At 41.1% G+C, this 16,767-nt stretch overlaps 1 protein-coding gene and 1 non-coding gene across 8 annotated transcripts in view; both read left to right on the forward strand.

Moving 5' to 3' along the window:
- The window catches only part of ST3GAL3 (ST3 beta-galactoside alpha-2,3-sialyltransferase 3), a 274,394-nt gene that overhangs the window by 103,461 nt on the left and 154,166 nt on the right, over positions 1–16,767 (forward strand). For all 7 annotated transcript variants that reach the window (XM_053575920.1, XM_053575919.1, XM_053575926.1 and 4 more), the window contains one exon: positions 11,744–11,786. In XM_053575920.1, coding sequence (XP_053431895.1) covers positions 11,744–11,786 — 43 coding nt within the window. The remainder of the gene's footprint in view (positions 1–11,743; positions 11,787–16,767) is intronic.
- Positions 1,349–1,476, forward strand: LOC128575720 (small nucleolar RNA SNORA40). The gene has a single exon (XR_008377130.1). It is a non-coding gene; the product is annotated as a small nucleolar RNA SNORA40 (small nucleolar RNA).

Genomic DNA, 16,767 nt, shown 5'->3' on the forward strand with positions numbered 1-16,767 from the left:
ATGGTGTGGGAGCTATTTTGACTTTGGCCAGCCCTTCTCAGGCCTCTGCTGACTCACATGATTCATGTGTGGTGTGGCGGAGGCCTGCTGGCATCGCCCCTAGGGCAGATGGTGGGAGATACTAATACAAAATGCTCTCATGGCAGCTGCTCTCCTAATGCGGGGGTCTGCTTTTCTTGTTTCCTCTGAGAGTCAGTGTAGAATAATGTAAAGGAAAGAAGCTTCGGAGGCAGACCCAGTTGGCTCAACAGGATTCCAGCCAGTCCCCTTAAGAGTTGGGCGTCTTGAACGTGTTGTTTCCCCTCTGTAAGCCTTTGCCTCCTCATCTGTGAAATGGAGATGATATCTGCCTTATAGGGCAGTAAGGAGCAAATTGAGAGTGTGGGTGACAGTACTGAGAGTGACATGACTACACAGTAGATGCTCAGCGAATGGTAGTCCCTGAAGCCTTTCCCTCACCCTGCATGTCTGGCAGTCCATTTGGAACTAGTGTCAACTTCCTTTTCCACCCAGGCCACAGCATTTATTATTTATGTTTTATCAGAGACTGTAGAGTTATTTCGTAAGAAATGAGAGCCCTATTTTGGTTAAGATAGGTCCTCATTCCATTTACTGCTGTGCCCTTTGTGCTTAGCAATTCATCATAGCACAGGGATGGAGTCAGGACCACTTTGAAGAAGATGTAGGGCAGAGCTGCTTCTCTTTGTGGGTGGAGTTTTCTTGCTTGATGGAACAACCTGCCTATGTGGCTTTTGGGAATTATAACATGAAACATGGTGATTTTCTGATAGAACCAAGTTCATATTTTTATGGTATAAAATACTAAACTGTGTAATCTTTCTCAAACTGGTCTTCTATGGGAAATATTTGTGGTTGTCATCAGTAGCAGTTATTTAATAAGCATTTGCTTTGTGCCAAGCACAGTAACAGCTGATGGGAATTTGTGGAGGTTCTTTAAAATGGAAAAAGGAATAGAGTCGCCCAGGACTGAAAATGCCAGTGCATGTGAGGCTCATAATATGTGGCTGTATTCCCTGAAATTCCTTTCTGGGGGTTCAGTAGCCTGAGACAGTAGTAGGACACCTGGCTTAGGGAATTTTTGAGAATGTCTCACTTAGCCCTAAAATAGCATGGTGCTTCCAACTGTGTGTATGTCATACTATCAGCAGAAAATGATAATATTTGTGTGCCATCTGTGACAAATAGGAGAGGACTTGGAGTTCTCTAAACAGGGCATTGTAAAAAGTGTTTATAAAATTTTATATTACAGGATTATGATAAGCAAAATGAAACACAAAGTATTATGGAATGTATTAAATATTGACTTGCTATAAAACATAAAAATAACAGCACTTGTGTTTGTTTTTCTCTAACTTGTGGACAAAGACTTAGAGACAGGTGCAAAAAAAAAATCCTTTTTTGCAACCCAGAACTCATTGCTAAGTATGAGTTTTGATTCATATAAGAAGGAATATTATGGTCCCTGAAAAAAAAATAAATCTTTTCAAGTTTTTAATAAAAAACTTAAGGTTGTTTCAGTGGTCATACATTTTTATATCAGATTTTATGCCTGGGAAGGCTTCATGTAACTCCTGTCAAAACTTTAATGATGCTGTCTTAAAACATAGTTGTTATCATCAAGAAGAAATGTCAGTTACAAATAACTGATAAAAAATGTAAAACTATGTTTGCACTCATTCAAAAGTTTACAGTGGTTGAAAGTATAAAGAATCTTACCAGCTCTTCCTTTTCTTTAACTAAAATTGTAATGTTGAAATTTCATGCAATGGAACAAGTAGATTTCAAATCCAATCTCACCTTTTTATGTAATTTCAAAATATTATGAAGCAGTATGTGCATTAATTCTAAAAGTAGTCACCCTACAACTGGCTTAGGGACCATAAAAGGCTAGATTAGCTATAGACTGCAGAGATACTGACTATGTGACAATAGGCTATGCTCCACTGGGGTTCTCACCTGGCCTACCTGTCCCTGATCAGCAGCCTCTGGGATAACACTTTGTCCATGGGTACCAGGAACACATGCTCTTCCAGCAGCTCCCTGGGCTTCTGTGTCTGTGGCAGTGGTGGAGTGCTGAAGTGGATGTCTTATGCTCACTGCTTCTGAGGTCTAGAGGGTGTCCCATAAGATCCTACTTTTCATGGACTTCCCTCTTTTCAGGGACTTCCCTCATTGGAGACCCAGCCAGAGGGGCTGGCCCCTGGCTTTGTCCAGCCACCTCAAGGGCACAAACCAGAACACATTTTGGAAGCTTTTCTGTCTAGGAAGAGACCCATAAGATGAGCACTGATTGGAAATCAGGTCTACGTGCAAGGTGAGGAGATGCCCCTTCTTTCCTGACCCTGCTGTGGGTTTGCACCCCTCAAGTGGGAGTGCTACAGTTGTTCCGTGCTAAAGGCATTGCTTTAACGGTAGTGAGAACCAGGCCTCTTGATAAGATGGAGTGTCAATCTCTTCCTGAAATAGTAGTAAAAAGAGAAACTTGAGCTTTAGAATCATAGTTTGCAAAGTGTAGTCTGTGGACCCCTGGGGAGCTTCCCCAGGATCATTTAAGGGAGTCTCTGAGTTCACGGCTATTTTCAAAACACCATCAAAATTTTCCTTGCCTTTTTTTTTTTTTTCTTTTTTGCAGTTTTTGGCCAGCGCTGGGTTTGAACCCACTACCTCTGGCATATGGGGCCAGCGCCCTATTCCTTTGAGCCACAGGTGCCGCCCTTCCTTCCCTTTTTCCACAGATGATTCAAAAACAAAAGTGGATGGAACTTCCATTGCTTCAGCATGAATGAGAGCAGTGTCACTAAATGGTGTTGGTGTCAGTTGTTGGATTTTTCATGGCCACACACATTTAAAAAAAAAGACCAGTTTTACTTAAAATGTCCTTTGTGCAGCAGTAACAATTATTAAATTTATGGGATTTCATCCCTCAAGTACACAACTATATGGAAGTATGCATAAGATACTTTGCTGCATAACAAAGTACAGGGTTGTCTTTAAGTTGTGTTGCCAGCTGAACTGGCTGCATTTTTCACAGAACACCATATTTACTTAAAGAACAACTGACAGACTAATGATAGCTCCATACTTTGGAATTTGGCAGGTATTTCTTCAGTAAGGAAAGTGAGCATATCACTTCAAGTGAAGTACCTGACAATATTTTGTTGCCAGTGATAAAATGTGAGCATTCCGTGAAAATTAGAATTGCGGTAAAGACGTTTCTACTTGATAGTTTCCCAATACTTAAGTTTTTAATTAAACTAGGATATAGGGTTGAGCCTATGTTATGGCCTCACCAGTGGTCAAATTTGTAAAAGTTCCCTCCATGCTTGCAAGGAATGTATGTTCTCCATTTGTCGGATGTAAAGTTCTCTGTATGTCATGTCAGTTAGTTCTAATTTAGCAATTGTTCAGTTCAAATCCTCTGAATTCTCACTGATTTTGTGAGCTTGATTTTTCAATGTCATAGCTTGTTTCCCACTATGATGATAGAACAATTGTGTATTTCTCCTGGCAGTTCTGTTCATTTTGCTTTATACATAGAGAGATTTTATTATTTCATGCATTTGCACTTAAAAAAATTTTTTTTTTGTAGAGACGGAGTCGCACTTATCGTCCTCAGTAGAGTGCTGTGGCATCACACAGCTCACAGCAACCTCCAACTCCTGGGCTTAGGCAATTCTCTTGTCTCAGCCTCCTGAGTAGCTAGAACTACAGGTGCTCGACACAATGCCTGGCTTTTTTTTTTTTTTTTGCAGTTTTTGGCCAGGGCTGTGTTTGAACTCGCTACCACCTTTGGTGTATGGGGCCGGCGCCCTACTCCTTTGAGCCACAGGCACTGCCCCCCAGCTATTTTTTTCTTGCAGTTTGGCCAGGGCTGGGTTTGAACCTGCGACCCTCGGTATATGGGGCCGGTGCCCTACCCACAGGCACCACCGCATTTGCACTTTGATACACAACCTCCTTTTGTTTATGTCCACTTTCTGAACCTTCTAGGAGTTCACATGAAAGCTTCATTTTTCTTCCAATAATATATATATAAATCTCTTGCTGTGACTAAGAACACTGACTTATCCCTTTGAAATGGCAATGGAAGCGTTAATGGTTAATCAAAGACACCTGAAAAAGCACTGTATGCATTCACAGCTCTGACGTGGTGCAGGTGCAGAAGGAAAAGGGCAGAGATTTGCATCAACTGTGTTGCTCCCACCTGCAGCCGGGCAGCGATTACACAAATGCTTCTTGGTCTCTGCTTTTTGTAATCCTGGGCTTTCCAGCCTGACTGAGGCAGGAAGCCTAAGCCACCAGACTAAACACTTCTCTTTCACTACACAGCTGCTGGCTTGCTGCTTTGATACTTGGGAGGAGAGTGTCTTCAGGTGCTGGAAGAGCTGTATATGAATATCTGTGCCTATTGTGCCTGGTTGACTTGGGATGCTCAGAGTCTTTTGTTTTTAGTGCAGATCTTGGCTCAGTAAACTGCTGGTGAGACCTGAACTTTCCTGCCAGCCACCCCAGGGATGAATTATCCCTGAAGTGTTGGGGTACACTCAAAATAGCATTTCCTTTATAGGGCCTGGACTCATGTGCAGCAACTCCAAGAATATATTTGTATAAAGTGAGATGCTCTGGGATCTGTGCCCTTGCCCCTCCCAGCACTAAGGAAGCTCTGCTCCCGTATTCCCAGAGTGGTATGCCTCTGCCTTCTTGGTTGCTTTCATTTCTGGATTACACTTCCTAAAGATTATGTTTAAGCTTTACCAGTAGTCAGGGAGCTCTGTTAAGAGCCACACACAGACTGGATCATCAGTAACATGAATATGGGGCTGGGGCTGAGAGCAAAGCACTCACCAGATCCTTGGCTGGGACAGAGATGGAGCAGTCACCAGAGATTGGTGAAGCTCAGGAAATCTTTGTAAAGAAGATTAAATTTCGGACTGAAGCCAGCTTTCCACAGAGGCTCCCATCCAAAAGGAGAGTTAAAGGACAGAAATTTAGCAAGTAACCTGGTAGATTAGAGCTGAGCCAAGAGAGAAGGTTGAAAAACGCACATCAACCCCACTGAGGCGAGCTGCGACCCCAAGGATACAAACAAAAGGTACAAAATTCATCACCAAGCGGATGGGAGTCCCCTCCCCCATGAGAACAGCTTGGAGTGCCCCACAAAGAAATGAGCAGAGTTCAAAGGTCCTCCCACTACACTCCCTGGGAGAGACCCTCTAAAAACTGGACCTACCTCCCCTACAAGGGTACCATGGCATTCTCCTACCAGGCATAAAACTGTATAAAACTGTATATATTCTCTACCTGCAATTCTGAGCTCCCAGCACTCCCCTCCACTCTCGCACTGAGGTCTGGAGGCCTGTCCCCCAGGAGTCCAGATTCTTGGGTGATTTCTTAAGGGGTGTGGTCAGGGCCTGGATTGCAGCTGATCAGTGCTGATTCTATGGCATGGGAGTGAGGAGAGGATGGTCGGCTGAGAGGGAACCACGCTGGAGCGGCAGTGCCCCGAGGCGCAGAGCAGCGGCCGTTTTTGGCAACAATAGGGCTCACCCCTGGATATTCCGAAGTCACACCCCCTATCTCTCTAGGCAACCAGAGGAGGCTGGGCATCTTCTCAGGTGGCAACCACCGTGGCACAGATCTGGGATAGAAACACAGGCCCCATGAGTAAAGGATTTGCCTGAGGTGGTACTGGCCTGGGTGGAGCTTGGGGAACTAGAAAACGCATGCGCAGAGCCAGGAGATTCCCAAGGTGGGGCTGACCCAGAGGACTGCTTTACTGAGCCTAAGATGCATCCGGCCCTCAGGGGATCATCAGCCCACAGACAAAGGAAGGCAGGAGGCTAGAATTGACAGCTAACTGTGCTGTGAATACAAACCTGCAGGAACAAAAATAGGACCTGAGGCGCAGGTTCTGGGAACTCAAAACACCTTCTCTTCTGCAGGGGAATTTAGCAGGGACAGAAAAAAATTCCTCCAAAGTTGTTCTGTTCTCTCAGTAATATCAATCAGGGGCGGGGCTGGAACTGTGAGCACTCCCCAGCCTCCATCAAGCACCCGAGGTTGTCAGGCCTCACCTCCCCCTGCTGGATAGAGGCAGAGAGCAGCATCCTGGCCAAGGAGACATAGATCTCCCTGTGATTCAGGCAGGTGAAATCCCTGGAGTATCTGCTCATTGGAGGCAACTGGGTCATAGCCTGTGGGATTATCAGTGACTGGGTGTGACAGAGGTGCAAGGTGGGGAAGGAGGCATCAACCTTCTCAGACTAATCTATTTACTGGGTGAGTCCTCCTGACTTCACAAAGCAGCGGAAAAAGTCATATTTGAGTTGTCAGCAGATCTCTGCAATCTAGTTGCCAGAGACCTTTTAAACTCTCCCACCTGAGACAGGTGCTCACTGAGACAATTGATTTGGATCTTTTGAACTGAGCCAATCACCTGAGGACTATCCAAGTGGTGCCCTGGGTGTGTGGTTGTAGGAAGGTTTAATTTTCCTTTTCCAGTTGTCACCTGTGGGAGGCGGGGTGACTTCATTGCTGGTATTTCTCCACAGCTGAGACTTCAACCCAGAGTAACTATTTCACTAGGGTCGGACAGAGACCAGCTGAAAGCAAGACAGAGCCACTTAGCCCCACCACGCCAAACAGGTCCCCACTTTCTCAGGCCATAGCAATGTATAGGTCCTCTACAAAGCTCCAGGGGCAAAGTCAAACAGTGTAAAATAATCATGGGGCAGAATCAGTGGAAAAACTCTGGTAACATGAATAACCAGAAGAGATGAACCCTCCCAAGGAAAGATATGGCAGATGTAACTAAAGATCCCATTCCTAAACAGCTGGCCGAGATGTCAGAAATCAAATTCAGAATTTGGATTGCAAACAAGATTAATAGAATGGAGGAAAATTTGGAATTAGAAATTAGAGGCGCAATTCAAAAGTCAGAATTAGAAATTTGAGGAGAAATTCAAAAGTTGTCTCAAGAATTTAACGAATTTAAAGAAAAAACCACCAAAGATTTTGACGCACTGAAGCAAGAATTTGTAGCCCTCAAATGTCTGAAAAATACAGTAGAATCCCTCAGTAACAGAGTGGAACAAGCAGAAGAAAGGATTTCTGACATTGAAGACAAAGCTTTTGAACGCTCCCAAACTCTCAAAGAGGAAGAGCAATGGAGAGCAAAAATGGATCATTCTCTCAGAGAGCTCTGGGATAATTCGAAGAAGGCTAATATCTGCATCATTGGAATCCCTGAAAGCAATGAAGTGCCTTCACAAGGCACAGAGGCCCTTCTCCATGAAATTATGAAAGAGAATTTTCCAGACATGCCAAGAAATTCTGAAATTCAGATAGCAGACAGTTTCAGAACCCCAGCACTACTCAACCCGAATAAGACATCCCCCACGCACATCATAATTAACTTCCCTAAAGTTAATATGAAGGAGAAAATTCTGAAAGCAGCCAGACATAAGAAATCCATTACCTACAAAGGGAAGAATATTACAATGAATGCAGATCTCTCTGCTGAAACTTTTCAAGCCAGAAGAGAGTGGTCATTGACTTTTAATCTCCTAAAACAAAATAAATTTCAACCCCATACCCTGTATCCAGCTAAACTGAGTTTCATTTACGATGGAGAAATTAAATACTTTAATGACATTCATATGTTGAAGAAATTTGCCATAACCAAATCAGCTCTTCAGGATATTCTCAGACCTATCCTCCTTAATGAACAGGCCAATCCTCTACCACAAAAGTAAACTCACTCAGAAACTTTTGATCAAACTCCAACTTCCACAGTGGCAAAAGGATTAAAAATGTCCACTGAACTTTCAAAAAACTCGATACCCAAAATTTTACCAGACTTATCAATATTCTCCATTAATGTGAATGGCTTAAACTGTCCTCCAAAGAGGCACACAGGTTGGCCGACTGGATACAAAAACTCAGGCCAGATATTTGCTGCATACAACAATCACATCTTACCTTAAAAGATAAATACAGACTCAGGGTGAAAGGATGTTCATCCATATTTCAGGAAAATGGTAATCAGAAAAAAACAGGTGTTGCAATTCTATTTGCAGACACAATAGGCTTTAAACCAACAAAAGTAAGGAAGGATAAGAATGGTCACTTCATATTTGTTAAGGGTAATACTCAATATGATGAGATTTCAAGCAGAGCAAAGAAATTTTAGATTAAAACCTAACCATCCAACATTTGGATTTAGCAGACATCTACAGAACATTTCATCCCAACAAAACTGAATACACATACTTCTCATCAGCCCAAGGAACATACTCCAAAATCGATCACATCTTAGGTCACAAGTCTAACCTCAGTAAATTTAAAGGAATAGAAATTATTCCTTGCATCTTCTCCGACCACCATAGAATAAAAGTTGAACTCAGTAACAACAGGAATCTGCGTACTCATACAAAAACATGGAAGTTAAATAACCTTATGCTGAATGATAGCTGGGTCAGAGATGAGATTAAGAAGGAAATTGCCAAATTTTTGGAACAAAACAACAATGAAGACACGAATTATCAGAACCTCTGGGATACCACAACAGCAGTCCTAAGAGGGAAATTTATACCACTGCAAGCCTTCCTCAAGAGAACAGAAAGAGAGGAAGTTAACAACTTACTGGGACATCTCAAGCAACTGGAAAAGGAAGAACACTCCAAACCCAAACCCAGTAGAAGAAAAAAAAATAACCAAAATTAGAGCAGAATTAAATGAAATTGAACATAAAAGGATTATACAACAGATCAATAAATCAAAAAGTTGGTTTTTTTAAAAGGTCAATAAAATAGATAAACCTTTGGATAACCTAACCAGGAAAAAAATAGTAAAATCTCTAATTTCATCAATCAGAAACAACAAAGATGAAATAACAAGACTCCTCAGAAATTCAAAAAATCCTTAATGAATATTACAAGAAACTTTATTCTCAGAAATATGAAAATCTGAAGGAAACTGACCAATACTTGGAAGCACGTCACCTTCAAAGACTTAGCCAGAATCAAGTGGAAATGTTGAACAGGCCCATATCTAGTTCTGAAATAGCATCAACCATACGAAATCTCCCTAAAAAGAAAAGCCTAGTACCCAATGGCTTCATGTCAGAATTCTACCAAACCTTTAAAGAGGAACTAGTACCGGGCGGCGCCTGTGGCTCAGTGAGTAGGGCGCCCGCCCCATAGGCCGAAGGTGGTGGGTTCGAACCCAGCCCTGGCCAAACTGCAACAAAAACAAAAAAAATAGCCGGGCGTTGTGGTGGGCGCCTGTAGTCCCAGCTGCTCAGGAGGCTGAAGCAAGAGAATCGCGTAAGCCCAAGAGTTAGAGGTTGCTGTGAGCTGTGTGACGCCACGGCACTCTACCCGAGGGCGGTACAGTGAGACTCTGTCTCTACAAAAAAAAAAAAAAAAAAAAAGAGGAACTAGTACCTATATTACTCAACCTGTTCCAAAATATAGAAAAAGAAGAAAGACTACCCAACACGTTCTATAAAGCAAACATCACCCTGATCCCCAAACCAGGAAAAGACCCAACAAGAAAAGAAAATTATAGACCAATATCAATAATTAATATCGATGCAAAAATATTCAACAAGATCCTAACAAACAGAATTCAGCAACATGTCAAACAAATTATACATCATGAACAAGTCAGTTTTATCCCAGGGTCTCAAGGCTGGTTCAATATACATAAATCTACAAGTATAATTGAGCATATAAACAAATTAAAAAACAAAGACCATATGATTCTCTCAATTGATGCATAAAAAGCTTTTGATAATATCCAGCATCACTTCATGATCAGAACACTTAAGAAAATTGGTATAGAAGGGACATTTCTTAAACTGATAGAGGCCATCTACAGCAAACCCACAGCCAATATCGTATTGAATGGAGTTAAATTGAAATCATTTCCCCTCAGATCAGGAACCTGGCAAAGTTGCCCATTGTCTCCACTGGTCTTTAACATTGTAATGGAAGTTTTAGCCACCACAATTAGGGAAGAAAAGGCGATCAAGGGTATCCATATAGGGTCAGAAGAGATCAAACTTTTGCTCTTCACTGATGATATGATTGTATATCTGGAAAACACTAGGGATTCTACTACAAAACTCTTAGAAGGATCAAGGAATACAGCAGTGTCTCAGGTTACAAAATCAACATTCATAAATCAGTAGCCTTTATATATATCAACAATAGTCAAGCTGAAAAAACAGTTAAGGACTCTATTCCGTTCACAGTAGTGCCAAAGAAGATGAAATATTTGGGAGTTTATCTAACAAAGGACATGAAAGATCTCTATAAAGAGAACTATGAAACTCTAAAAAAGAAATAGCTGACAATGTTAACAAATGGAAAAACATACTATGCTCATGGCTGGGAAGAATCAACATTGTTAAAATGTCCATACTACCCAAAGCCATATACAATTTTAATGCAATCCCTATTAAAGCTCCACTGTCATACTTTAAAGATCTTGAAAAATAATACTTCGTTTTATATAGAATCAGAAAAAACCTTGGATAGCCAAAACATTACTCAGAAATAAAAACAAAGCAGGAGAAATCACGCTACCGGACGTCTGACTATACTATAAATCGATAGTGATCAAACAGCATGGTACTGGCAGAAAAACAGAGAGGTAGATGTCTGGAACAGAATAGAGAACCAAGAGATTAACCCAGCTACTTACTGTTATTTGATCTTTGACAAGCCAATTAAAAACATTCAGTGGGGAAAAGATTCCCTATTTAACTAATGGTGCTGGGTGAACTGGCTGGCAACCTGCAGAAGACTGAAATTGGACCCACACCTTTCACCATTAACTAAGATAGACTCTCATTGGATTAAAGATTTAAACTTAAGACATGAAACTATAAAAATACTAGAAGAGAGTGCAGGGAAAACTTTTGAAGAAATTGGTCTGGGCGAGTATTTTATGTAGTCTGTCAATTTTTCATGATCACCATGAAGAGAATTGTTGCTGTGGATTTGAGGACCTACTCACCACATCTTCACACTGTAGTTAACCTGGCTGATTCAGCAAATATAGAGCTTAGACCCAGCAGGGGTCCTCAAACTATGGCCCGCAGGCTACATGAGGCAGTGTGATTATATTTGTTCCCGTTTTGTTTTTTCACTTCAAAATAAGATGTGTGCAGTGTGCATAGGAATTTATTCATAGTTTTCTTTTAAACTATAGTCCAGCCCTCCAACGGTCTGAGGGACAGTGAACTGGCCCCCTGTTTAAAAAGTTTGAGGACCTCTGGTAGAGCTTAGAGCAGTGGTTCTCAACCTTCCTAATGCTGCAACCCTTTAATACAGTTCCTGTGGGCCGCAACCCACAGGTTGAGAACCACTGGCTTAGAGGAAGCAGGGATGGTTTCTGACCCTCTTACTTCTCCACGGTCCAGTTTCATGGTTTACAAATTTCAGTTCTAAGTACCACACTTATGCAGGAAGGCATTTCTGTAACAACATAGGGCTGGTTGGCCTATAAGCCTGGGAAATCCCTGATGTTGAACCTGCTCCTTCACAAAATTAGTGTTTTGTGCCTTGTGTATTTGGTTCTGTTCTGTGAAGCAGTTGAATTACTCTTTTCTAAAGCCTGTCTGTCTCCATGGGCTAGGTCTGGGGATGCAATCTGCTAGTGTCAGCAGGGGCTTGACTTCAGTGACATTTTCTGCTTTTCTTTTCTTTTTCAGAGTATGACCGGTTGGGCTTCCTCCTGAATCTGGACTCTAAATTGTGAGTAGTATGAGAAGACCTTAGCTGCTTTAGCTGAGTGGTAGGTCTGTGAGAGCTGGGTTCTCATTCTGAAGGATCATCTCTCATCAGCCCTGTGGCTATTAGGAGATTCCTGGAGACCCCCTGTCCTCGTGTTGTCCACAGAGTCTCTGTGCATCTTATAGCCCTCGGGGACCTGGAGAGGATGGGATACTGAGTGCAGACCTAAGGCCTTAGATTTGGCTGGCAGAGGCAGCTCATTATAAAAGGAGGCCACTCCCATGAGTTTGAGGGACAAGGAAGCCCCTTTAGAGGCTTCTCTTATTGGGTAGAAGATGGTTGAGTCAAAGCAGGAGGCAGCAGCTTCTCAAAGATGCTTTGCCACCTGGCATGCACAGCCTTTCACAGTCAGTTCCCTGTCTCTAGCTTCAACTTCAGTCACTCCTACATGGGTGAGCTCTCCTTTCCCCCCATCCCTTTGCATGTGCTTGTTATCTGTGTCTAAATGCCCTTTCCTTACTAGCCCACTTGGAAATCTCAGAGACTACTTCCTCCCCACACAAAATTATCTCCTCCTCTGTGCTTCCTTTGAATTTTCTACCTCTTATTACCAAGTACTTCACTAGACTGTAATTATGTAATAATTATTACTTTATTAAGGGCAAGGCAAAGCTTGGCTCAAATCTCAGATTGCCATTTTTCTCTTTGTGATTTGGGGCAAACTACTTAGCCATTCTGAGCCTCCATTTTATCTGTTAGATGAAGACAACAATATATAGACTGTGTAAGGTCGTTGAAAGGATTTAATCGAAATGATTTATGCATAAGGACTGTCAAATACAGAGTATCTGATCCTTCCAGGATCCTTTCCTGTTCTGGCCTTCTTGTTCTCTCTAGTGCCTAGACAGGACTGTCATGGGTTTGTTAGGTGCTCATGGATGGATGGATGGATGGATGACAGGAAGATAACTCTGTACTTCTCTATTTTACCAGAAAACCTTGGGTTGCAGCTGTAGCCCCTGTGAGAGTTTGAGCCCTGTGCAAGACCACTCACATGGCTGCCACTTGCTAGAGGCTATGGAACCATCTAGCTACCTACTGTGGCTCCTTTCTGTTACTCGTTTTTGTACACCCACATCCCCTGTCCTATCCCAGAGAGACATCCTGAAAGATCAAAATTGTGTCTCCTTCCTTTCCTCTCTTGCATCAGGCCTCATCCACAGCTGCTTCTGATGGCGATGGCCACATCTAAATATAAGGCATCAAACCAGGGGCTGTTTGGCTTTCCCACTGAATGGCCTGGCATCTGGCCCTTTTTATTAGAGTCTGGCTTTTTGGCTGTGGTGCATCATACTATGAGTTCAGGCATTGTAACTCTCCCAGCTTTTATACATCAGGGAGCAGCTACAAGGGAAGAATGGTCTGCTCTTTATACCAGGCTAGGAGAGAGATATCAGCCACATGTTAACATATGGGGAATTGTTTGTGCTAGGAAGCCATAAGTTTCACACATAGAAAATTCTTAATTTAGTGCTCTGGGCAAAAAACAAGTATAAGCCAAAGCAAGTGAAATGCCACCAGAACACAAGAGATACAGTAATTACCAAGTTGAATCACATTGATGAACAAAAGATGTGTTATCCAGGACACGATAACTATAGTATTTAAACTGTCTTCAACAGTTTGAGGAGGAGCATGAGGAGGACACTCTTGCCCTGCTGTCCTGACAGCTGGGTGGTGCAGAGCAGGCTATTGTATAGCTTTCTGTTTAGTGTCCAGGCCAGTTCCATGAACACTTTGAGTGAGCTTGGTCTTTAGCACAGTGAATTAGTTTGGCCTCATTTGATTTAACTTACAAGGTACAAGGTACAAGGTACAAGCTAGAATTTTCCTGTCTTTTGCTACAAAGCTTATCTAGTTCAATGCCATCTTCAGAAGAAAGCATCAATATGTGAGAAAGTCTACCTGCATCCAGGGAGAGGTTTCCTAATTAAGATTGTACTTTGGGGGGGGCAATTCCTCTGAAGAGTTCAGACCTCCCCTTGTGGAGTCTTTCCCTGGTTGTGTTGTATTCTGTTTCTGATGTATAGGAAAGGACCTGAACTTGGATCAGAAAGGACTTTCCATTCTTAGATAATCATCTAATAACCTTAAATAATCATTTTAGCTTTCTGAATTTCAGTTTTGCTTTATGAAAAATATAGACAATAATTCTCATTTCCTAGGCAGGGCACAGTGACTCACACCTGTAATCCCAGTACTTTGGGAGGCTGAGGTGAGTGGATTGCTTGAGCTCAGGAGTTTGAGACCAGCCTGAGCAAGAGTGAGACCCTGTCTCTACTAAAAAATAGAAAACCTAGCTGGGAGCTGTGTCAGGCACCTGTAGTCCCAGCTACTTGGGAGGCTGAGGCAAGGGATCGCTTGAACCCAAGAATTTGAGGTTGCTGTGAGCCATGACAGGCAGTCTACCCAGGGCAACTGAAGGAGACTGTTGTAAACAACAGCAACACCCACTCATTTCCTATGGTTTCATGAAGAGTAAAAGAAAGGGTTCTTTAATGTATGAATAAGCATATAAATGTAATGCATAATATTCTTTTTATTTATCTTGATGGTGTTTATTTAGCTTCTTAAGTATAAGAATTCATATATTCTGCAAAATTTCCAGCCACTTACCGCCTTAAATATTGCCTCTGTCCCACTCTCTCTCTACTCCTCTTCTGAAACTGATTACATTTTAGACCTTTTCATTTTAGCCTTCAAGTCTATTAACTTCTCTTTCATGTTATCCATCTTTTGATCCTTCCTACATTAAAACCAGAACCCTAGAAGAATCAGCATAAGGATAAACTAGAACTAAATCTGTACCCCCAAGCCAGGAAAGGTTACTATAGCTCTAAATAGATCAGGGCAAAGAGTTAATTTAAAAAAATTCCTTGATATTTTTTTGTCAGAGTTCTCATCACTCATGTTATCTAAGGAACCTCAAGCCATGAACTTAGATTAACCTGGCAGTGCCTCCAAGCACCTGGAAGAAGCAATTGCAAACTCTCTCTGGGGGAAGATAGATGAATTCTTCACAAATAACTTTATAAGGAAATAAGCAACGTACAGTAAAAAATAACTAAACACACAGGGGAACAAGCTTCCAGAAGAAAGAACCATGAAAAACAACAGACAACAGAGGAGGACTCAGAAAGATTTCTGAAATTTCTGATTTCTGAACTAACAGACAAAGTATACAGAGCAATTATATATGCTATATTTCAAAAAATAAAAGACAAATCATATCACTGTATTCTAGCAGAGCAAAAGAGTGAGATCCTGTCTTTTCAAAAAACAAACAAACAAAAAACAGAAGGAAGAGAGGGAGGGAAAGAAGGAAGATTGCACTACAGAGGGCTAAAATTATAATACCGATATATATACTGATAACATTTGTGTCTTGTAAGCAGAAGTCAGACATGACTTGAGTATTACAATTTTAATACAGTGTTTTCCTTTCTTAAATTGTATATACATTTTTTTGGCACCCTTTGTATATGCATAGAACAGGGAGTAATAAGAAGTAAAATGTCAAATTAAAAAAAATGAACTTCTAGAATTGGAAAATACAATGAGAGAAGAAATAAAAAGCAACCAAATTGGAAAAGCGGAAGTCACATTGTCTCTGTTTGCAGATGATATGATTTATATATATTGAAAACCCTAAAGACTTACCAAAAAACTCTTAGAACTGATAAACTCAGGAAAGTCATAGGATACAAAATTATTATACAAAAATCAGTACATAAACCAACTAGCTGAAAAAGAAACCAGAAAGGCAATCCCATTTACAATATCTATCAAAAAATAATAAAATACCCAGGAATAAATTTAACTAAGATGGTAAAAGACCTTTATAAAGAAAACTACAACACTGATGAAAGAAATCGAAGAGAATGCAAACAAATGAAAACAGATCCCATGCTGATGGGTCAGAAGAATGTAATATTGTTAAAATGATCAGATACCCAAAGTAATCTATAGATTTGATGCAATCCCTATCAGAATACTAATGACATTCTTCATAGAACTATTAATAGAAAAAAATGTTAAAATTTGTATGGATCTGCAAAAGATGCTGAATAGCCATAGCAGTCTGAAGGTAGCACACTATCAGACTTCAAAATATTCTATAAAGCTGTGGTAACCAAGACAGGATGGGACTGGCATAAAAATAGACTCACAGACTGATGGAACAGAATAGAGAGAGAACCCAGGAAGTGATCTGTATATCTACAGCCAACTGGTTTTTGACAGTTACCAAGAATACTCATTGGAGAAAGGACAGGCTCTTTACTAAATGGTCCTGGGAAAACTGGATATCCATGCAAGAGAATGAAACTAGAGCCCCACTTCTCACCCTATACAAAAATCAATTCAAAATGGATCAAAACCTAAACGGAAGGAGAAAACATAGGGCATTGGTCTGGGAATAGATTTTATGAATAAGACCTTAAAAGCACAGACAACAAAAGCAAAAGTAAACAAATGGGATTGTATGAAACTACAAAGCTTCTGCACAGTAAAGGAAACAATCAGCAGAGTAAAAAGACACTTACAAAATGGGAGAAAATATTTGCAAACTAATCATCTGATAGGGGATTAATATACATAATGTAGACTATACAAAGAACTGAAACATCTCAACAGCAAAACTGCAAACAGTCCAGTTAAAAAATGGGCCAATGATCTGACTGGGGGACATTGCTCAAAAGAAGACATACAATATCCAACAAATTATGACAAAATGTTTGAAATTGTTAATCATCATGAAAATGCAAATCAAAACCAGAAGGATGTATCATCTCATCCCAGTTAGGATGGTTATTATCAAAAAGACAAAAATAACAAATGCTGGCAAGGATGCAAAGAAAAGGGAACTCTTATACACTGTTGGTGGGAATATAAACTAGTAGAGCTGCTATGGAGCTTGTAAACAAAAAACAAAACTATAAAT

This window comes from Nycticebus coucang, chromosome 22 (genome assembly GCF_027406575.1).
Source record: "Nycticebus coucang isolate mNycCou1 chromosome 22, mNycCou1.pri, whole genome shotgun sequence".
Taxonomy (NCBI): Eukaryota; Metazoa; Chordata; class Mammalia; order Primates; family Lorisidae; genus Nycticebus; species Nycticebus coucang.